Source organism: Mastacembelus armatus, chromosome 18 (assembly GCF_900324485.2).
Source record: "Mastacembelus armatus chromosome 18, fMasArm1.2, whole genome shotgun sequence".
NCBI lineage: Eukaryota > Metazoa > Chordata > Actinopteri > Synbranchiformes > Mastacembelidae > Mastacembelus > Mastacembelus armatus.
The window spans coordinates 7,111,355-7,134,970 of record NC_046650.1 but is presented as its reverse complement, the minus strand read 5'-3'; the positions used below and the strand labels follow the sequence as shown (position 1 = coordinate 7,134,970).

The 23,616-nt window shown below is 41.6% G+C and overlaps 1 protein-coding gene across 3 annotated transcripts in view; it reads right to left on the bottom strand.

Annotated features, from left to right (window-relative positions):
* pcxb (pyruvate carboxylase b) overlaps positions 1–23,616 on the bottom strand; it is a 236,621-nt gene that overhangs the window by 145,294 nt on the left and 67,711 nt on the right. For all 3 annotated transcript variants that reach the window (XM_026327586.2, XM_026327580.1, XM_026327572.1), the window contains one exon: positions 22,212–22,374. In XM_026327586.2, coding sequence (XP_026183371.1) covers positions 22,212–22,374 — 163 coding nt within the window. The remainder of the gene's footprint in view (positions 1–22,211; positions 22,375–23,616) is intronic.

The following is a 23,616-nucleotide window of genomic DNA, read 5'->3' as shown; positions in this document are numbered from 1 at the left end:
CACTGGATTTTGCAAAACATATCTTTGTTTTGACTAAAGTGGATGACGAAGAAGGAGAGGAGGAAGGCATGTTCGTGGGCAAAGAGAGAAGAGGAGGGACAAAAGTGTAGGACTTAGAGTAGGGACTTTGAATGTAGGGACCTTGTCAGGGAAAACTAGAGAGTTGGCTGATATGATGGAGAGAAGAAAGGTGGATATCTTGTGTGTTCAGGAGACCAGGTGGAAAGGTAGCAAGGCCTATAGATCAGGAGCAGGGTTCAAGCTGTTTTATCATGGTGTGGATGGAAAGAGGAATGGAGTAGGAGTTATCCTGAAGGAGGATTTTGCTAGGAATGTTCTGGAGGTGAAGAGATTGTCAGATAGGGTGATGAGTCTGAAGCTGGAAGTTGAAGGTGTGATGTTGAATGTTGTCAGTAGTTTTGCCCCACAGGTAGGATGTGAGTTAGAAGAGAAGGAGAAATTCTGGAGGGAGATGGATGGGGTGATTCAGGGTATCCCTAGTGGTGAGAGAGTGGTGACTGGGGCAGACTTCAACAGACATGTTGGTGAGGGAAACAGGTGATGAGGAAGTGATGGGTAAGTTTGGTATGCAGGACAGGAATGCAGAAGGACAGATGGTGGCAGGCTTTGCAAAAACAATGGAAATGGCTGTAGTGAACACATTTTTCCAGAAAAGGGAGGAGCATAGGGTGACATAAGAGTGGAGGGTGCCGAGAGAGGAGCTGTGGTTTTGTATGAGGAAGTCTGGAGTGGCAGAGAAGTATGTTCGAGTGGTGCAGGACACGTATGAGAGCTGTTGTGAGGTGTGCTGTAGGGGTGACAGAGGAGTTCAAGGTGAAGGTGGGACTGCACCAAGGATCGGCTTTGAGCCCCTTCTTGTTAGCTGTGTGGATGGACAGGCTGACAGATGAGGTTAGACAGGTGTCTCCGTGGACCATGATGTTTGCAGATGACATTGTTATCTGTAGTGAGAGCAGGGAGCAGGTGGAGGAAAATCTAGACAGGTGGAGGTTTGCTCTGGAAAGGAGAGGAATGAAGGTCATCTGCAGTAAAACAGAGTACATGTGTGTAAATGAGAGGGACTCAAGTAGAACGTTAGAAGGTTACAGGGAGTAGAGGATTTTAAGTACCTAGGGTCAACAGTCAACAGAAGTGAAGAGACGTGTGAAAGCAGGTTGGAACAGGTGTCAGGTGTGATGTGTGACAAAAGAGTGTCAGCAAGAATGAAAAGAAAGGTGGACAAGACAGTGGTGAGACCAGCAATGTTGTCTGGTTTAGAGACAGTGGCTCTGAGAAAAAGACAGGAGGCAGAGCTGGAGGTAGCAGAGCTGAAGATGTTGAGGTTCTCTCTGGGAGTGACGAGGATGGATAGGATCAGGAATGAGGACATCAGAGGGACAGCTCATGTTAGATGTTTTGGAGAAAAAGCCAGGGAAGCCAGATTGAGATGGTCTGGACATGTTCAGAGGAGGGACAGTGAATACATTGGTAAAAGGATGCTGAGGTTAGAGCTGCCAGGAACGAGGCAAGACCAAAGAGGAGGTTCTTGGATGTAGTGAAGGAGGACATGAGGACAGTTGGTGTGGGTGAGGAGGATACAGAGGATAGAGTTAAATGGAGGCATGATTCGCTGTGGAGACCCCTGAAGGGAGCAGCCCAAAAGAAAAGAACAATTATATACGTGTCAAAATTGTAATGAATATTACCAAGGTTCAAGAGAACACTCCTAGCGTGATTTTCGGAGAAAGTTTCAAACTGCAATGATAATGTCATGGAGACATGACTCAACCTCTAGATAACCTCCCCTGGACGACTGAGAATCTTCACAGACATGTCATGGAGGTCAACAGTAAAACTAGAAAACCCATCTAGGTGTGGGTGATCATCATTAAATAAAGGAGATATTTGATGATGTGTATTTTAAAAATTGTCTGCATTATCCTACTGTCTCTCTTATGTTAGTCTTGTAACAAGTGAATTTCAATGTGCAACATGTTGAGCTATCGGTATCACCTCTCATCCACTACACTTTTCATTTTTGACCTTGTCCTCCATCTCTTCGTTTTTCTAATTCCCCCCTGCTCTATTTCTTTGTCAGCCAATGAGGTTGTCACTGCCAAATCATTTGTGGATTTTAATCCCATCCAACAGAGTTGTCCTCATTACCCCCACCTCCCTGTATGCTATCCATTATTCATCCCTCCCTCCCTCCCTCTCCATCTTCTGCAATGACAAATGTAGCAGTTGTTGCCATGAGTGTTGCTTTGAAATTCTTAATCGGTTGTTTTTAGCTTGCAGTCCCTGCCAGCGCTTATATTTTAAAAGCATCTTTTATATCAACTGACTGGCCAAACAGAGTAAATAGTCTCTCTCTCACCCTGGAGCCCACACTCATTAAAACATTATACTCATGTTATGTGGGGACCCAAACTAAGCACAGTGAGTCTCTGACAGACTGGGAGCACACCTCTTCAAATTATGCTACAGATCTTACATCTAGGCAAATGTTGACTCTTACATGGGGGCCAGGCTGTCATGTGGGGATCTAAAACTAGTACACATCTAAACCCCTGGGTCCGGGCTAATTAAAAATATACTAGTACTATGACATGAATTGAGTTAATGTAGTCAGTGAAAGCTCCTGATATGGGTCAGATGCAGAGAAAGTTCAGTGTAGACTCACTGACCAAAAAGAACAACTGCAAAGAAATCACAAGTGTCCAGTGACAGTATGTTAATGAGCCATAGCAGTGTGCACTACACTGAGGTTTCAGAAACCAGGTTCTGATGCTGAAATTCAATTGAAAATTGAAGTTAAACCCCAAACACACAGAACTTGAAGAAGATTGTGGTGGACGTGACTTTATATGTACAGGTGATAATACTGCAACATTCTTGCAATGTGACATATCTACTGATTAATAATACATTTGTTAAAATGTCTGGTGTCTGCTTTAAAATATTTGTGGATTAAGCTTAGACCCAAATTGAGTCAATCTGATCCTAACACCCTAAGGCTTGGGATCTTTATAATATATTAGCATTCTTCTTATACTGAGACCTAAACTGAGTAAATGTATTCTCAGACACCGCAGGGCTCAGACTGATTAAAACATATTAGTTCTATTATGTGGGGCACCAGCATAAACAAGCCCCGGATCCCTTTAAAATATCTGCACATCGTTCTCCCTATCTTCAGCCCAACCTGCATTTCTTTGTGCCAACAGGGGAAAATGGCTGCTTGTTGAGACGTGCATTAGCCTCACATTATGACAAACACATCCAGTCTGGCTTCCAGTCCCTCCCCGAAGCTCCTGAGCGTCCTTATTTCCATAGCCCCCCTTCCCAGTGGGTGAAGATGATGTCACAGTTCCGCCACGTGTCTGCTCTGACATCATTAGCACTCCCATCCTTCATTATGCCATCTCTGTCAAACTCCACGCTATGCCCATAATCTATCTATTCCCATCATCCATTTCCACTCATCTCAATCACTCCCTTGGTCAGTGTCGCTTTGTGACTCTACCAAAACAAAACATGACATTTTTATTGTCTGTATTAAGGGTTAACTGTCCTAAAGTTTACTTGTAAAGGCTATAATCTTAGGCAAAGCTTATAATCAGCCTTCTCTAAAAGATGCTCAAGCACTGCAGCTTTGCCCAAAAAGCACCAATCTCTGGCCCAATTCTCCAGTCTCTTCTGTCACTTTATTACTCTGGGTGTTACTCCAAGATCACTCAGTTGTCCTCATTTTCTGCTTTCTCCACTCCAACCCATTTTCCCTCCTTCATCATCTATTTTCAAGTTGCTCCCTCCCCTCTTTTTCGTTTGATATCCCAGTCCATAGCTGAGGCGATGGGAGCCATTCTGTCCTTGTTGGTGCTCTTCGCCTGCTTCCTCTGCTAATGCTCTAACTCCAGCGACCTGATCTATTTTGCTGCTGGAAAGCATTTTACAACCTTTGTGATTTTCCTCTGAGTCTGCCCTTGCTGCCTTGTTTCATCCTCTTGTCTTTTTCTTTCCCGGTGGAGTCTTTATGACATTTGAACAAACTTTTCACCCCTAAAATATCTCCTCCTCTCTCACTTTCTCACTTTCTTTCTTCTTTGCTTACTCTCTCACTCCTTCACAAGTGCTTTGAAATAAACATACTTTTCTGCTTCATTTGATTTTTTTGTATATGGCTTTCATATCCCTGTTTTAAATATAACCTTTATTTTTATTCAGGATCCTGTAGCCATTTAAATTCTATCCCCTCCTTTCCACATTCCTTTAATTCTCTATCACAGCTCATTTTCTCTTGATTTGACTTTTCCTCTGTGTTCTTCAGTATATGTTAATGAAACCATTTTACTGCCATGGTGACCCTTTTTCTTTAATTATCAGGGATGATAATCAAAAGTAATTGGAATCTAGCTTTTCTGGATACAGCCGCTTCAGTCATTTTCTCACGTTAAGTCTGAAATCCCAGTTTGTCCGAAGTGTCTAGTGAGGAAGAACAGGTTATGTATCATTACTGTCCAAACACCCCAGTAACTGTGTCGTTGCAATAGCACATTTACTTTAATGGCTCAGCTGTGGTTTCCTGCAGTGACTCAGAGTTACTGGTGCGTGAATTCAACTTGAGTCCCCTCTACCAAGTGTTTCTTTAACAGAACACAGCTAATGTGGACTGTCACTGTGCCATAAACCAAATCCCATTCACCTGCACTATACTGGTGAAATTTCAGACTGGTATCTGTAATTGAAACTACTAAATGTCTAGTTAGAAGCTAAACCCATCCAGAGCACATCTGCTTCGTTGTTCCCGTAGACCCCGAATCTGTTCGCAAAAGCTCACCCAGTCAGAAAAGCGTTTAGGTTTATAAGGATTCAGTAAGATCACAATGTCACAGCAGAAGATTTAAATAACTGAGTTACTGCTGCTGGGCCACGTGTGCCAACAGTAGACGGCTCCTCTCTCGATGTGGAGACACAGGTATCGATCCTGCTGCTCTTTCATGGCCACAGTGATTTAATAAGGAGCTACATTGTACATTTGTTTGGTCAGCGTGAAATCGTGTCTGAAAACGGATGTTTCAAGCTGGTTAATGTAAGAGCTGCGAATGCTGCGATGCCTAAGCAGAGCTGTGCTCCGGCAGGGTGCCATTTAGATGTCAGGAGCTGAGCTCAGCTCCAGTGGGCTCTGGTCCAATTTAACCCCTGGCTATTATAGGGGAGAGCTCATGGTTTTGGCTAAACATTGAATGAGTCAATATGCTTCATCTCATGCTTCAACTTAGTGTTGTTTTTCCTCTAACATTAACCAAACACCATAAAGACACAATCATGCTTAATCTCCCAGAAACAGATACTGTATGAAAAAAAAGATGCAGATATATTAACTATAAATGTTTCCGTCCTATATCTTAATAAACTGTAATTGAGGCAGCGCTTCAGTTTTATGTGCTCAGACTTCTCTCTACCTCCATGCCAAACACCCCTACGCCACCTCCATTTGTCTCTATCTCCCTCCATACTCTCCAGTCAAGCGCTCCATTTGGGACATGTCGCTAATTAACACTATCAACGAGGCCTGGCTGCCACAGGGACTGGCCGTAACCACCGACGGCACAACGGTAAACAAACAGAATGTGTCATAAATGTCAACGCACGTGCACACGTCTAAGTCTGCTCCCCTCGTGCACATGCACACACGGGCAGGCAAGCATGCACGCACGGGCTAACACATGGCTGTAGAAATAGCAGAGACATGCATAAACAGGCGAAGTCTTGGCATGAGAATTCAAGCGCACACCCAAACAAAGGCACACAAACATGCGTGAGTGTGATATTCACACACATGCACACACACACAGGCTTTGAGTGTCAATGCATTGGCTTGCCATGTCTGGGGATACAGGATGATTAATCGCACTCTGTACAGATGGCCACACTGGGAGAGACAGGGAGAAGAGGAAAGCTGTCCTCTCTGTCTCTCAGCATCCATCTAGCATTTTCTCTCTTACTTTTTCATCACCCTTTTCTCCTTACGTCTCTCTATTGACCCTCTCTCTCTCTGCAGTATGCAACATTATGTGTGGCTTTCAGAGAGCCACTCTTATGGCAAGGTGTCTACGTCACTGTTATTTATGACATTCAGTCTACCTGCTCTACTCTGCCTTTGAAATGCTTAAACAAACCCATGCACATTAAACAAAACCTGTTCTCTTCCCATTGAAGCTAAAAGCCCAAGCCCAGACAACACTTACATGCACAAATTATTAAACACACAGATATAAATGCACAGGTGTTCGCCAAAATGTGAACAGAAGCAGACTGCACATAAATTTAGATCTCTTCTTTAACACACACAAACACACACACACCCTTTGCTCCTCTTTCTACACCTGTGAAGCCAGAATATCCAATCTGAGCAGGATAATGATGGTGATGGTACCAAAGGGAGCAATGAAGTGTATTAACGCTGAGTCACCCCCGTCTGCGCTCTGTCATTTAGACATAAAATAAGACAAAGGTGCAGCACTATTCTTGAAGGATAAGAGTGTTCTTTAAAGTGGAGAGCAGTTTACGTTGGTTAAAACAGGCTGAAGGCTTCAATGTATTGAGACTCACAGGGCTTTGATTGAAAGCACAAGGCATGTCTGAAAATTCTTCATTTCTACTGAACTGATCGTGGGGTTATAGATTTGTGAAAAAGAGAAAAGGGGAGAAAAACATTTTAAAAACAATAAAAATCCCTCCACTGTCCAACATGGCTAACACCAGACATGGTGCCCTTGCAGCTTCTCCCACAGCACACCACACAGACAGCCTGTGGACTCCTTTTTGGCTTTAGGCTTACATGGCACTGAGCGAAATCAGGTGTCTTGAGATTTTGCTTTATTGTAAAAATAAAAGGTCAAAGAATATTTTATTGAAGTATAGGGAGTGTCACATATTTCACCACGGGGAAAAAAATAAATATATAAAAACTATTGCAAGGATGTTTCCATGGCACACAAGCAAAGCAGTGAAAGGCAAACGCCTGATGAGAAATGGACACTTAGGAACCTGTGAGCCTGAAGCCAGGACATTATACAGACACAGTTGCCAGGAAAAGGTAGAGACAAGAATGTGAATGGAAGCTAGTGGGGATAAAATGGACATAGAAAACAAATGGGGCTACCACAGCTCTGGAGCTGAAACCTCCAGCTATATAGTCAAGATAAATATGCTATATATATGCCATATATATATATATATATATATGATTGTTACTGAATTTGTTCACAGATTGTCAGGTGAACTATTAACACTACGTAAAAGGTCCCTTAGTTCACGGCTTAGTCTGTACCCATTATTTTATTCAAGGGTTTAAAAACTTCAGTCGTCGAGGGCCATTGTCCTGCTTGGTTTCCAACTATTCCTGCCCTTGCAGCTTCTGACTGACTGAACACACTTCAGCCAGGTAATCAGCAGTGAGTAGGGCAGGATCGACACCTGTGGTTTAACAGAACAATGAAGAAGGAAGAAAAATAAATAAATAAATAAATAATATGGAAGTGAACTACGTATTTAAACTTTTATTTAAAGACATCTCACATTTCTGAAGGCAACATAATGAGAAGAGCTAACTGATTTCTAGCTGACACCCATCTGGTGTCAAGGGGAAAATCATTATTGTTCTGACATTTGAAATGCTTGATCACCATGTGGGAGAGATTTAGCTGCAAATACAGCGTGTAAAAAGTCGAAGGCAGCTCTCAGGATAATCTTGTGATACGGTGTCAATATGGTGTCACTGAATAAAATAAGGAACCCTGAGTATAGATACAGTAGATAGATGGATAGACTGAGTACTTTAATAATGGTTTGGTCTTGGTACACCATTTTCTCTGGTGTAGTGGAGAAATCAAATAAGAAAAAACAGGAAAAAAGAAAAAAAAAATGAAGGAGTCTATTACAATATACAAAATACCTTTAGCCAAATCTACTGCACATCTTGCTAAATGACATCTCATCAGTATGGGCTAGAATATGGATTAGATAAGAGCTGCAGTGAAAACCTAATTCTGGCTAATGTTCTTTCTAATTTTATTTTAATTACCCTTATCCCAGTGATGTCCATTGTTTAAACCAGTAGGACCAGCTCTAATCCACAGGAACGAAATAACATTATTTCCCCTGTTCCACACGGTCTGACTTATTTAGCCAGATGCTGCTGATGTCTATGGATCAGCTCATTTTGAAAATGAATTAGATTAGTTGTTTTTTGTCAGCTTATTCTTCTTTCCCTTCTCATACTGTAGCAATCATTTTATTCATTCCTCATTTCTCTGGCTCCTCCCTTTACTCTTCTCACTGCCCACAGCTCTCAGGCCCATGGAACTGGTGTTAAGTGTTGTTTCTCCTATACAGCATGGTGAAAATCGAGTTCACAGTCTTTGAGCACATTCTGAAAAACAGAGCATGTTACATTGATCCTTTTGGCACTACACCCTGCACTGATGACCTGTTGATTTTAGGACTGATTAAGGATCTTGCAGGCTGCTTTTAAGGCACAGCACGGCTTAGCTCTGGCTCCCACTGACCTTTAAACTCTTTATGTACCACCTGACTCCTGCAGTTTTGCTCATTCTACACAAAGGACAAACGGTGGTTCAGGCTTTTTCATCAAGACTGCTGGAGCAACTGTGTTCCCACAGGGTCAAAACTAACCACGGAGAAGCAGCATTCAGTTCTTCGTAAGTGGATCAAACTCCCAGGAGGTTAGACATATGCATCACTATTCGGTTCTTTTAAAATGCCGCTACTTCTGCTTTTTATTATTATTCCATTTTTGCTCACTTTTATCTTTTATCTTATTCACCCTTTTGCATCCTATTTAGTCTTCTCATGCTGGTTTGTGCTCCTTTCATATGATAAACTTTTACATTTATGTTACAGTAGGTACCTCTGGATACGGGTTTGTAAATGTCTCCCTTCTGAAGCCTTTTTTAATCCTAAATCCTGTGATAACTCAGCTTTTAACCATTTTTAAGAAAGTCTATTACTTCATGTTTATTCTACCAAGCAACTGGCAGCTGTGTTTTAGTGAAGCACTACACAAATACTACACAATATTTGCATTCATTAGGAACAGATATACATCATTTATTAGAAGATTGATGCACTGGGGATTGTTTCGCTCCATAAGCACTAACATTTTTGGAGATACTGCATGAGATGTTTAAAATGGGCACCTTAATTGAGTCTAATCAATGTTTAAATCCACGATCACACTTAGAGGAAACAGAAATGGTGGGTCTGAAATATACTCAGTGATTTGCTGGTATTTCATGTCCATTTCTGGCCAGTTGTATCGTCTTATTAGTGCCTGTCACCATTGTTGTTTTTGCCCAGTACAATCTGAGGCCTGCAGGAAGTGACATTTCACAGTCCAACAGGGAGACATGATTAAAAAGGACAAAATGCTAACACAGACCTTATTTTTCTTTCCCCCTTTTATTCTGATACTTTAAGTGGTTTACAAAAACCTCACTAGCCCCTGGGTCATCCTTCTCCCCTTCTTTCTCTCCGCTCGACCTGTCAAGCACCCCTCCTCCCCCTCTTTGCTGCTTATTTTTCCCCTCATCACCCTGGAGTCTCCTTTTTGGCTGCTTAAAGGTTTTCAGTTTTCCCAGAGTTGCACTTTGTCCCTCGTTCACCTTTTCAAACCGCTCACTGCCTGCTTCTTGACGCGGCACAAACTCGCATCCGTAACCTCTGATTTTTTTTTTTTTTTTTCCTCGTTTATCCCTCGCTCTCTGTCTCTCGTTTGTTTTCTCTCCTGCGGGTGCTGCATCGTAAACACTCCATATCCCGCGGCGATTTGAAGAGCCTCTTTTTAATGCAAGCCAACTGTCACACACAAATGTGCACGCACACCTCTAGCTATGTGACCAAACCTTCACAGTGAGCTGTACATCAGCGAGGAAATATTCACCCGCAAAGGCCCACTGGCAGACACACACACACACAGTGTCGCTTTAAGCTGACAAGCCTGATGTGTTTTTTTGGTACAATATGAAAAATTTGGTTTGAATTCATGCGTAGGTCTGAAGTGCTTATGTTACAGGCCCACACACACACACACGCACGCATGCACGCACGCACGCACACACTTAGATGAACACTTCACACACCCCACAGTGTTTCATGTAGACACACCCTTCTGGTAGTCTCCCCTTCCCTATCACTTCCCTCCATCTCTCCATCTTTTGATCACCCTCTTCCCTTTCCCTCCTCCCAAAATTTCTACCCATGCCTCCCTCTTTCTCTGTCGCTCCCTCCGTGCATCATCGCCCCCTCACTCCCTCACTCTCTCTCTCTCTCTCTGTGTCTGTCCATTCCTTTCTTCTCTGCCTTCACTCTCCAGAGGGCTCTTCATTTCACAACAACGATGGATGAGAGGCTGAGGCCATCTGCAAGAGCTGATAAAACCACCCTCACACAAACAGACACACACACACACACAACACACAACACACACATATATACATACATACATACATACATGCAGATGCAGAAACAAGGAGACAAACGAATAGAGATGCATCACTAAAACTGTAATTGCACACAGCTAAAGAACTCACTGCAAAATAGGCACACTCCAGTGAATACACATGCTGGAAAAAAAAAAAGAAATGCAAACACAGCATCAGGCACAAAAAGAGATGGACACACACACACACACACACACACACACACACACTGAAGCCAGAAAGCACTTATGTAGGACACATGAGCTGAAACCTCTTAGACATTTAATGCATGTCAAGAGGGAGAGAAAGAAAAGGAGAAGGGAGAGATGAGATGAAAGGACATGAAAAAAAAGTGCAGAATGAAATTGATGAGAGCTGGAATAATGATGAGCAGGGAAAAGAGTTGTGGAAACGTGGTAGTCAGGAGGGAGAGTAAAGAAGATGCTTAAGTGATAAAGGCGGTGAAGAGGAGTGGGTGATGAACCCACAGAGAGGAATCGAGGGGATGGACACAGAAAGCCTGGAGGACAGATTATGCAAAGAGAGATTACAAGGAGAGATGAAGTGAGGGGAACATTAGCACATTGGAAGGTGAAGCTGTAAAGCCTTAGAACTGTGTTAAAACAAAGAACTTTCAAAACTGAGCCACTTCCACCCAAGTTAAACAAGAACAATCCTGTAGAAACCCTTGAAGACAACACACAGTGGAGGATTTGCATACGCAGAGGAACTCGGAGCTTTGGTGCTTGTGGGACCAAACACTCATCTACTGTATGCTCATTAGCACCATACACACACACCATATCTATATTCTGTGCATCCTTCTCTACATTAATAATATATCTCTACAATCAAGCTAATGAGAATGTCATGTGTTTGAGAATTAATGGCTTATCTGAGCCACATTTCTGTCTAACTGGCCCAACATGAGGACTTAATCTAGTCAAACACAATGACTTCACTGTAATTCTCTTTTTCAGTCAGCACAAAGACCGCTGACTGATGTGCAAGCCATTGTACTGGCAGACACCAGCTATGAATTATAATATGCCTGCTCATTTCAACGTTTCAGAAGCAGAAGACGTGCTGCAGCTCCTGTCATACTAATGCAGGGCCGCTGGAGGACACTGGGGACTTTCACAGTGGCCACTACTGAAAATAATCCAGGAGGCCTTCTTCACTCATTCGGCTTTTCTATTAACATGCAGAGAAACACTTGTCTGCCGGGCCAACTCAGTGGCCACGCTCTCAGAGGGAACATGCGGCTGCTGTCGCTAATACCAATTAGAAGTTGTGACTTTGCCTAAGAAAATGAGGTCAGATTCATGTTGTGATTGTCCTGGCTTCTCTCTGTGCTGCCTTGGCAACTGAGGGTCACAGAATCTAAAATCGGCCTCAAGAGAAATTAAACAAGCCGACTTTGTTTGCTGGTACAAAATGTCTCTGTGCCAGATCTGACAGGTTGTGCAGTACTTTACCACTTCACTAGCTATATTTTACAGAGCTGGTGTCCTACAGAGTTCATTCAGCCTCCTCATTGTGTTACCACATATTCACCTGAAAATCATGCTGGAGATGATTCTGGATGGTCACTACTGCACTCTGTAACACTGCTTGAATCAGAAGGTTTATCAAGTTAAGTGACATGTCCGTAATTAAGACTAAAGCAAAATTAGCATTTCTTACCTCTTATCTATTGCACTAGTAATGCTCATTTGATAAGGGCAATTACTACAGTGCATTTCAAATGAGTTGATGCCGTTTCAGATTATATTGTTTGTTTTTCCTCAGTCTCATCATCACACACTTTCTCTCTCTCTCACCGCATGTCTTTGGATCAGCTTATGCAAGACTGATCGTAAACAAAATGCAGTAAAACAAAGTCTGTTTAAAAGTTTAATCTGATCCAGCATGGCTGCCCTCCAGTGATTTTCTTCCAATCATTTCTGAACTGATCAGATCACAGCCAAACCCAAAAATGGAACCATCAGTCATGTATTAATGCGCTAACAGTAGAAGAACTATTTTCCACAAAATCTAGTTTCACTCAAGGATTTTTGTTACCTTAATTACAGTATAGGCCACTCACTCAATATCTATGCAGTTATTCCTGATCACTTTTCTTTTTCAACCTATAGCTCAATGCAGAGACCAGTAATTTTGTACTCCCCGGAAATATTTTCTTCAAAAATAAGAGACAACACTTTTCAGGGGGGGGGGGGCACTATTCTCAGAAAATGATTGGTTCAATTTAAGGACATGCTGCCTGCTTGGAGAATTGAGGGACCTCCTCTCTTCCTTCCAGCCAGCTGCCTCCTATCACTGCTACTGAATAAAACACACAACAAAAGGCAAACAAACACACAAGCAGTGCAGCAATTTTTGTACACCATGTGCAAAGAGAAAAAGAAAAAGAAAATGCTGAGTCACAAAGAGAAAAAAAACTAATGTACAAGGGACCTGAATAAAAGTGACACATTGAAACCATTCAGTATTTACACATTAACATATACACACAAAGATGAGATTGGTGGAAGGAAATAAAAAAAAGCAACAAATCTGGAGAAAACAAATCATTACAAAATAAAGGTGAGTTTGTCTTGGAGACAACCTGGAAAATACAGACAAGAACCTGGAAGATATGAGAACAATGCAGACACACTATAGGAAAAAGAAAAGAGGAGGGAGGCAAAAGAAATGACAACCAAGTATGAACAAAACAGAGAGAATGACAAATAGAGTGTATTAACAGTGTTTGCAAAAGAAAAGGGAGGTATATTGTGAAAAGAGGAAACAGGGGACTAAGTGTATATAAAGAGAATCCGATTTAGAAATAAGCCAGTTTGGGAGGGGCGGGTGCAATAGAGGGAATGAAGGACTAAGAAGAGACAAAGGAGAACAATTCAATAGAGAGCAATGAAAAGGAGAATGAGTATGGGGGGTGGGGGAGGAGGGGATTGTAGACAAAAGTTGACGTAAAAAATAAATGAAAAGTGTAAGGGGATTGAGAAAGAAAATGAAAGAACAAGAGTGTAAAAATTAGATGAAAGAAAAAAAAAAGTGAAGGGAGACCTGCAAAAAAAAACAAAAAAACAAATCAGCAACACAAGAGAGAAGCCAGGAGGAAAAGAAGAGAAGGAACAAGAGGTAGGAAGTGGGGGTGGAGGGAGCGAGAGGCAAAAAATAGACAGGAGACAATGTGAAAACAGGGTGAAAGAAAACATGGAAAGAAATATGAAGCAGCAAAAACAAATCAACTAGGAGAGCAGAGGGAGAGACGGAACGAGACAAAGGTGCACAGGGGAAAGATGAGAAATGATGGGACTGAGAAAGAGTGAATAATAACTAGAAAGAAAATGAGCAGAGAGGAAAATATGAAAAGGAAGAGGGGAGATGGGAGGGAGACAACTGACAGAGTAAAAACACAGGAGGAATGATAAATACGAGTTAGGAGGAAGGGAGGACAGAGTGGACTGTCTGGGAAAACAGCACAAATGACAGCAATATGAGACTGGGAGGAAGCTTATGGACAGGGCGGACATTCAATCACTCGCGCGCACACACACACACGCACGCACACACGTGTACACACACAACTAGCTATAGTTACAGTTTACAACTTCAATAATTAGTAAACAAAACTTCAACCCGACTGGATTTCAGTTTGATTGTAAAGTCAATAGCAACCGTTAACATTGCAATGTGTTACATCACTACTTCGAATACTTTCACACTAAACTGGGCTATTTGTTCTGTTGTCCTATTACTGCTGCTACAGCTTAACTCAGTCGACAAGAGTCAAGCTATGATCCCACAGGGGGCCTCATTAGGATATATGGAATGACACTATAACCACTGATGGAAACTAAGATCTACACTCACTTTAACTCAAGCAATGCATGCTGTTACATGTGATTTAGCTAATGTGCGATACTTTAAGTCAATCATCATTCATCAGGAGATTCTGTTGTACTGTGCAGTCAGAAATAAAAACAAAAGCTTTCAGAAGACTGAATTCAGGTTTTAATATTCGACAATGTTGGAATTTCTGCTTGGATATGTTAAACCTGTTTGGTCTATTGTTTTTGTTTTCTGTCAGATCCATTTATTATTTTCTGCTGCAACACATCATTTTCCCTGCTTGACTTATTTAACTTCCCTCTAATGTTCCAAAAAACTGAAACAGGTAATCATCACTATTCTCATCACTGGGAAGAACTGAATAAGGACCGGCTAACAGCAATGATTTTACAAAAATCTATTGCATTGATTGCCTGTAATAGTTAGGATTTCCTTTACAACACGTGGAGGCAGGAGCACTTAAACTGAAAATTGAGTGTGACAGAGCAGTTCAGAGTGTGCACTCAAGCATGTTTACCCAATATTCAATAAGCTCTGGTCTTTGAATGACATTAGATTTTAGTATTTGGTACATTTGCATTTCCTGGATGAGCTGCAGGAACAGGATGAGCAACTAACTCACTGCGAAGCAATTAAAGAGACCAAACACTAAATATTTCTCAGCACTGTCAGCTGTCAGATATTTGTGATTGAAACATATGACACTATCTTATATGACAGAGAAGATGGAAAAGGCATCAGAGAGTTTGGGGGGGGGAAAAAAAAAAAGAGAGACAAATGAACGATACCACAAAATGCATAAACATGCACAGAGGAAAGGGAGTAAACGTCACTCCATAAAATACTGGGCTAATTTGGGCTTATAATTACCATGGCGATGAGTGGCAGAGATGGAGTAGTGAGGGGAAAAACATGGTTTTGTTCTCGTGAAATAATGTGGGGAAATTCAACCAGTGTGGTTACAACACCAATACAATAAGGACACATAACAGGTTCTTTCACTGTCGCACCCACTGTGCAGAAAAACACACATCACACGAGTCGGTCAGCTCATGCTGGAGGTATACATGGCCTCCTCAAAGGTGGGAGGTGGTTTCTGTACGACTGTGTGTCTCTGTACCTGCTGGTGGTCTACCCTCCTGCAGGTGTGTTTCTGCTGCTCTAACACCTGATCAGGGATCCTGGACGTTACCAGAGTTAATAAAGGCAGCATGTGAACACTGTGTGTCCCTCGAGCTCTCTGCTTTCCTGTGTAATTTGCTGCTCATTAAAGGTTTTGGTGTTCTTTGTTAGTTTCAGACCAAAACAGGATGCAATGCTGACTTTTCACAAACATACCAGTAAAGAGGAAGCCACGACATTTATTATTTAACAGTTTTGCTTGCCCTCTATATTCGCCACCACAGGGGCCGAGGTGGGGAAATCAAAATCTGATGACTGGCAGCAAGTCGTGCTGCACTTTACTGAACCTTTTTATTCAACTTTCTCGGGAATCAAAATGGGAAAAAATTACAGATAATAGACATTATTAGTCAAGACTGCAACTGGACTGCCAGTGTCATAAAAGCTGACAAACAGAGCAAGACGCTTTTATCCAACAACATTATGGGAGGACAATTACTGTTGTGTTCACTGTTTCACTCAGTTTGAGTGCACTGCTAAAACAGGCAGAAAACATAGGTTCAACATCCTCTGCGTCAACTCCTTTTTACACGGCTATATCTGAAATTTCTCCACACACTGACATCGTGTGAAGTCATCTACTCGGGAGAACTTTGTTTTCCATTTGTTTTCAGGCAGAGGCTCAAACTTAACAGGCACAAGACAACATGGGCCCGTTCACCATCGATTACACAGATGACTGACGGCTTCGTTAATGGCAATGAAGATAATGAAGGATAATGGCGGTGAATCACGGGGTTGTCAATAAGGACTAACCGACGTGGGGTGCAGGATGTTTATGGTGTGCAAATGAAGGTGTTTACGATGATGTTTGAAGCAAGACAAACACTTCCTTTAATTAGCACTCAACCCATTTTCTAACTCGAAAGTGGTCTTGTTGGGAGGATGGGGTGAGCACACACACACACACACACACACACACACACACACACACACACACACACACGAAATGTATAATTAATACAGTGAGTGACGCATGCAAATGCGTTCCAATAAAGGAAACAAACAAAAGATGCATGGTGGGGTGAAGAAAATAGAAAGACAGATGTAACTCTGGCAGATTGAGGACAACTGTGTTATGAGGCGAATTAGGGGATGACAGTTAAATCCTAAATTCTCTGATATTAAAATTTGGACTGATGAGGACATGAAAACATGGAAGAAGTGGATGAATAAAACAAAGTTTCATAGCTCTCCCCCCAGGCATCCAATAGTCCTGGGGGCAGGGTTTCCATTTTTCTGGAGTGACATGCGTTGATCTGGATGAAGTGTCCAAGTAGGAAGAAGGGAGGGAAAGTAAAATGAGGTTCAGAGTAAAAGGAGGTAGTGGGTAATAGGAATGCAGCAAGGAGAGAGGAGTGGTAGTATTTGGGGAAATGTTGCAATGTGTCTGTCATGTACACACGGTGGAACATGAGAGACAGATTGAGCTGGAAAAGCTAATAGAGGGAGAGGAAAAAAACTGAAAATAAGCTAATGAGAAATAAGAAATGGAGAAATGGCAACAAGGAATAAAGGGGAAAAGGAAGAAAGGTTCGATTGGATGGAAACAGAGAGTAAGCAGGAAGATGAGAAGGGGAGGGAGAGAGAAATGACTGGCCATGATGAATGATTCACTGGAGATAAATGGAGATATCTATAAAAAGAGATTGATGATGGATCAGCCGATATATGGTGAGATGAAAGGTGGGTGATTGCTGATCCCTTGTTGATGCTATCAGATATAGACAACAAAAAAATATAACACACACACACACACACAATTCACTGCTTTGGTAGAGTGTGAAGAAAAATCTAATTCACCCCCTTCTGTTTGTCCCTGTAGTGTAAAACAAAGTCCCATTTCTCCCTGATGCTTTACAGTACTAACATCATTTCTGGCTTCAGTTAACTGTCTTCACCATCTACTTATCACACAATGGGAGCAAAAGGCTTTTCCACTTGTGTTTCTTGGAATCGCACATCTTCACATCAAAGCTGATCACAGAGCTCACATGCCAAAAGGGTGGGAGATATATTAAATGTGACGAGCGAAACTGGAAAAAAAAAAAAAGATTAAAATCCAAAATGTCAACGTGACCACCTCACTAACACACACACACACACACACACACACACACACACACACACACACACACACACACTTGTCTAATCCCTGCATACATCCCTCCACTCATGCTGTGACATCCATCACTCCACATCTCACATCTCATGCCTTCATCTTACTAGCTTCCTTACTCCGAGTTTTGGCTAAACAGTATTTTCCTTTCATACCAGTTCCACCTGAATTTAAGGGCAATTTACACACTTTTGAATGTGAAACATAAAAAGACCACCATTTTAAAGGAAAATGTATAAGGAAGAGCTAATCCATAGAATAAAAGTTTTTTTTTTATCCTGCTGGTGGCATCAAAGATGCTAGTTACATGTTAGTTAAGATATTCTACTATGACTAACACACACAGATCTTCCTCTGGTGTCTTACCAGATGGTGTTTTGCATCTAGAGCATCAGAAGTGCTCCTTAACACAGCTGCCAATTAAAAAGTGCTCCTCCAGCCCAGCACTGAATGAAGCTAGATTAATATCTATATGACGAAAGATTATTTCCTTCTAAATAGCTTAACCTTCAAATGTATTTTAAGTAATCAGCAAAGGTAATATAAAATACATTTGAACTTTTTGCTGAAAAGAAAACGCTGGTTGTTACAGTGGTCTGAACTTAAATTTGGGAAGAGACCGGGCTGAGAAATGATTTCCAATGCCAGTGTAATGATCTCATTTAAATGAATAAGGAGGCTGGCGTTTTGTTTTACGCTCTGCTGTTATCTGTCTGGACGTGGTCTCAGTCCATCATTCAGCCCGGATATAACAAATGGTCTCCAATAATTACACAATGTGCAAAATGTGTACATAGCGTTAAAGTGGAGATGGTAGCTCCGTGACAGCTGGAGCTGAAATATTCTTTTTACATGAAGTCATTTCTTTTTTTTTTTAATTTCATAGCTTAAGGAGTCCAGAACACAAGAGCGGAGGCTGTTTTGTCAACTGACCATAAAAACCATCTATGTGCAGCAGGTTCAGTCACGTTAATAAGTTCTTAAGCCTCTAGTTTTCTTTGCCTGGCCTCCTTTGTGACACCTGTTAAAAACTGTGTATTCTTAGTCTTAACTGACTGAAAAATGTTTACTGTGCACTAGACAGGCACAGAGCAACAGCAGGAGGCAGGACACTCCAATTCTTGGGCCAAAACTTTAAATGAAAATAGTAACAGATGCTTTTGATACTGCTGCAACTACTTCTGTCCTAGGCTGTTTGCTTCTGGTGCCCTCTTGTATCGTCTTTGCTTTCTGAAGCTCTCCTCACCTATTTCCTTCTGCAGTTCTGAAAGGGCTATTAAAAAGGAGGTAACAATGAAAGTTGTCATATGGCTGTCATTTTTTTTTTTTTCCTCCCCAGAACAGAAAATGAAACGTGAGACGTGAAAAGTAGGGGGTAGCCAATTACTGAACCGACATGTTGGCTCTTTGCTCCGGATTTGTTCATAAACACACATCAGTCTTCTGACTCTGCATATAATACAGTATGAAAAACACATTCCTCCTCCACCTTGACTCCTTGAACCCTTTCGTTTTATCTTTTTTTCCGTTCTGTATTTCTAGCCCAAACACCCCAGTGCCCCATTTGTGCTTCTTCATTCCCTCATGCTTTTCTAAGATGGAAAAGCATAGATACTCTAGCTTTATATACAGGAAAGCTGATTTTCCCACTTTCCGATAGAACGTACGACTTCTGCCCTTTCCTGCCGCATGCAACTCTGACAGAGCTGGCCGCACTGAGTGAGTAACAGACAAGATTTAACGGCGTTATCACCACATGAGAGTCGGTTCATAACTTGATGCCACTGCAGCGTCCTTCAAACTCTCCTGGCTCAGCCCTTTGCTTCTCTAAGATGTGGAGTTGAAGGTGGGTACTAGTTCTGAAAAGGGTACAGTAGTGATTCCATCTCCGCTTGTTAAAACCAATTATCCAAGTTGCCCCGGGTGCCTGAAGTGATGACATTATCACAGTACTTCAATAATAATTTATTAAATTATCCCTCAAACACACCATTACTACATATCCATGCTTTTCTGTCTGTGTTGACTGTGCTTGGTTCATTCATACTGCATGATGATGGTGCTCCATGGTTGAAATCATATACGTGTGTGGCAGAGGAAGAGTGGGAGCAGGGAAACAGAGACGGGGGAAGAAGTGGTGAGGTGTAAAAGGGAGGGAGACAGTGTTTAAAGGAGGGGGAGAAATAAGCATCTAAAAAAATATGTCCATTATTTTCAGGCAAGTGGTCAGTGGGAGGGAAGAATCGCTGGATGCGCCACAGAGACAAAAATATGGGGGGAAACAAGGCAGAAAGTCCTTGAAGTGGAAAGGTCACAACAAGCTATTCCATAGATACTCTTCTCAGGCAATTTGCTGAGAAAAGCACCAGGCTATACAATACAGGCGAATTTCACAGTGAGAAGTAATGCACACTGAAAGTGAAAATGTCACATAATAGCAATGTTATTTAGATAGCTTATATTTTTTGGCCCATGTCCCCAAATCGGGTATGAATCTGAAATGTAGGCTGCAGGTGTGAATAGAGCTCTAAAAAAAATCTGAAGAAAAAACACATTCAGTTTGATCACTGAGTTACAAAAACTGCCATAAACGCTGCCCCTGAGAGCTGCATTAATGGACTCAAATTCAATTGGAATAAATCGGTGCACACAACCATTCTTTTCTGCATCTTGCTCAGAACCAAGAGAGCGATGATTTGTTTTATTGGAAAGCCACTGATGCAAGTCGAATTCAATCCCATCCAAGGACTCAAAAATCACGGTTAAGTCACCAGGTAGCAATGGCAGCATTTTATTCACAGCTTCCATGACAAGTGAAGAAGGGGGCAAATGGTAAGACACCACAGGGGTCTGCAGGAATTTATAGTTTCCCCGCTGCAGTAAAACTTGACATGCAGACAGTTGGTGGGTTTCCATCAGCTGTTTTTATTTGCATGTTTAATGTGCACATAAAAAAATTTAAATTTAATGCTTGCCTAAGGTATAAAAGTTGGCATAGTCATAAAAGCAAAATGTGACAATGCTCAATGAAAATGAATTGAGCAAATTAGCAGATGAGGATATTCTGCAAATTAAATCGTTAAAAAAAAAAAATTCCTTTGTTTTCTACATTTCTGCCTTTTTGAGGTTTGAGTCCTGCTCCTTTTTTGTTTTTTAAAATCATAGCTGTTCAGTAGCCGTCAAGAGGAAAAACAGTGCCACAAGCTCTTTCTTTACAAACTGACTCCTGTTATTGGCATTAAGGTAGTGGAAGGAAACGCACATTAATTCGCATTTTCATTTGTCGAATTTCTCCAGGTACCAGGTTAATATAAAACCAATGAGCTTTCCCTATGTGTCCCGGTGTACTGCTGAGCTGTAGATTTGCGTCAGGATACTGAAGTAAACTGTGCATGTCACACTGCTGCTTTTTGTTAGTGTTTCTACACTAATTCCACTTTTATTTCCTTCAATCAGAACGCCCTATATACCAGAGTATAGCCCGTAGACCAAACAAAAGCCAGCTATGCTCTGCTGAGGTCAGAATCACCATTATCTCTTTAACATTCCGTTTAACACACGGCTTGATTTGCTTTTCTCCTGATAAATAGCTGTTTTACTCTTATTAAATTGTGTTTTAATTCTAACTTGCCAATTTTATTGATTCAACAGGCTTTCATCACCACTTAATTGTTTGTAAAGTGCTTTGTGACAATGTTAAGGCCTATAAAAGCTAATAGAAACACATTAAAGAAAGTGAGAGGTTAGAGTATGAAGGGGGGGGGGGGATCAAGAGAAGAAGAGTGGGTGGGTGCACAGTCTAGGTTGAAGAGCAGAAGGACCTGACGGCAAAAAGCATCCAGGGCTCAGACCTCATCAGACACAATGAGCAATGACATATATAGTGTGTAGATATACACAGTATGGGCCAGTTGATGGGGGGGGCGGGGGGTCACGTCATCCCACTCACAGACCTCACATGGAAATGTACTCTATGTCTTTAATTGCTGTGCTCTAAGCTACGACATGGATCAGTGTGACAGACCTATAATTCAAGTGCTGGTTGATCTCCGCAGCTGCGACTGTCTACACATGTTCACATGCATGTACGTGTACACTTAGATGACACCATTTGGTTATCGCTCATTAACATAAGGTTATTTGTCATGGCAGAGCAGGACTATGGTTGCTGGTAAGGTAAAAGACATTAGTATTGTAGTGTCTCTGGAGAGTTTTACTGTTTTCAGTTCACTGCTCTCATCTGGTACAGTTTCCATACAACCTTGTAACACCATGCTGTCATGGGCTGGTAACCTGGTATCAGACACCTAAATGTCAATAGTAGCCAATAGTAGCATGGGCCAAAGTGCATAAGGTATGAAGGCTTGACTACTATGAGCTGTTTTTCTTCTCCCATTGATTAAAAATCAAAGATATTTTGAAGTCTGTACAGTACATTGTCACCAAATCCACTCAAGTTACAGCCTTACTACAGTGCCATGTTAAGCCCTACCTGTACATGTGGTCGACCTGATCACAGTGAGGCAAATGTCCTCAAAGCCTACCTCAATCCTGCCGGTGTCAGGCTGGAAGCCTCTGGCTGGGTCTTCAGTGGTGACTCTGCACTGGATCGCACAGCCGTTCACCCTGATCTTGTCTTGTTTGAGGCCCAGTTCGGGCAGACTGCGGCCCTCACACACATGCAGCTGGGCATGCACCAGGTCCACACTGTTGGAGAGAGATGGAGAGAAGCGATGAGGTGAATAAAGACACTGACGCAATAAATGTGGTTTAAATAGCCCCTTAATTTCCCTCAATTTCACTATGGAGAGCATTTTATTCATTTACACAAAGGTTTAAAAACAACAGCCCATTTATTCAATAGAAAACAGTTTTAGATATTCTGGGTCTCCAATCAGGTTGGGGAGGGTATTGGAGTCTGAGCGCATATGGGAAGTTTTCCTCATTTGGGCAAACAAATCTGCGAAGCGTGGCATGAAAATCCCTCATGGATACTCTCTTAACAGTAAAAACAAAAATTAAAACAAAAACTTTTGTAATAATTTCATGTTGCTGAAAGGATGGCTCCTGGGGAAGAAAGCACAAAATAAAATAAAAAAATAATAAAAAAAGAATTAGCAATATGATTTTTATTTGATTAAAGATGAGTGGGTGTGTTAAGGTGTGCTATGAAGAATCTCAATCAACCAGGCCCAGGGATACATGAAGATGTAGTCTTTCTCCTTAAATTTGAATGTTTTAGTTTAGTGCATGCTGTTTACATGCACAGAACATTTTATTCACGCATTGAATATAAATCTGCAGATGGGAACAAATACATGCACGCACAAACAGAAGTACATTATGCAAATTTTTATTCAGTAATTACCTAATATTAGAAAGAATTTAAATCCGAGAGGAACAGAAAAGTTTTTTCTTACATTTCTATGAGTTGTAACCTTTAACATCAATTTCGGCTCATCTGTATGCATTTATTTAAATGTAAAGCTCAAAGGAGACTTGCTGAGTTAAGCTTCATGACCTTGAAGAGTCCAATTCAAATCCAAAATTTCTTAACAGTATTTTGTCTTCATTCTTTCCTGGATACATTTTAAACACAGCGTTGGACAGACACAGTGGGTGGGGACATGCAGTTCTTAAATGCCTGTGTCCCTGCACAACCGCTGCCAACCACAAACACATTCAGACAACTGGGAGGCTTCTCCGGCTCGTAGGGTGAATAAGAGACAGAAGGCACACACATTAGCAAACAAGCCTAGATTTTGGACTCCGTCTCCTTAATGTCTCAATTAGCTGATATCCACATTCTGGCCAAACAGAAGGACAATTATGCATCAGCCTGGTGTGAAATCTGTTAGTGAAAAAAGCAGATCTGCTCTTGATATCTTGGACAGGCACTCACGTCATGTTTTTATTACAGTTTCATGAATATGTTGGTATTTTTGAAAT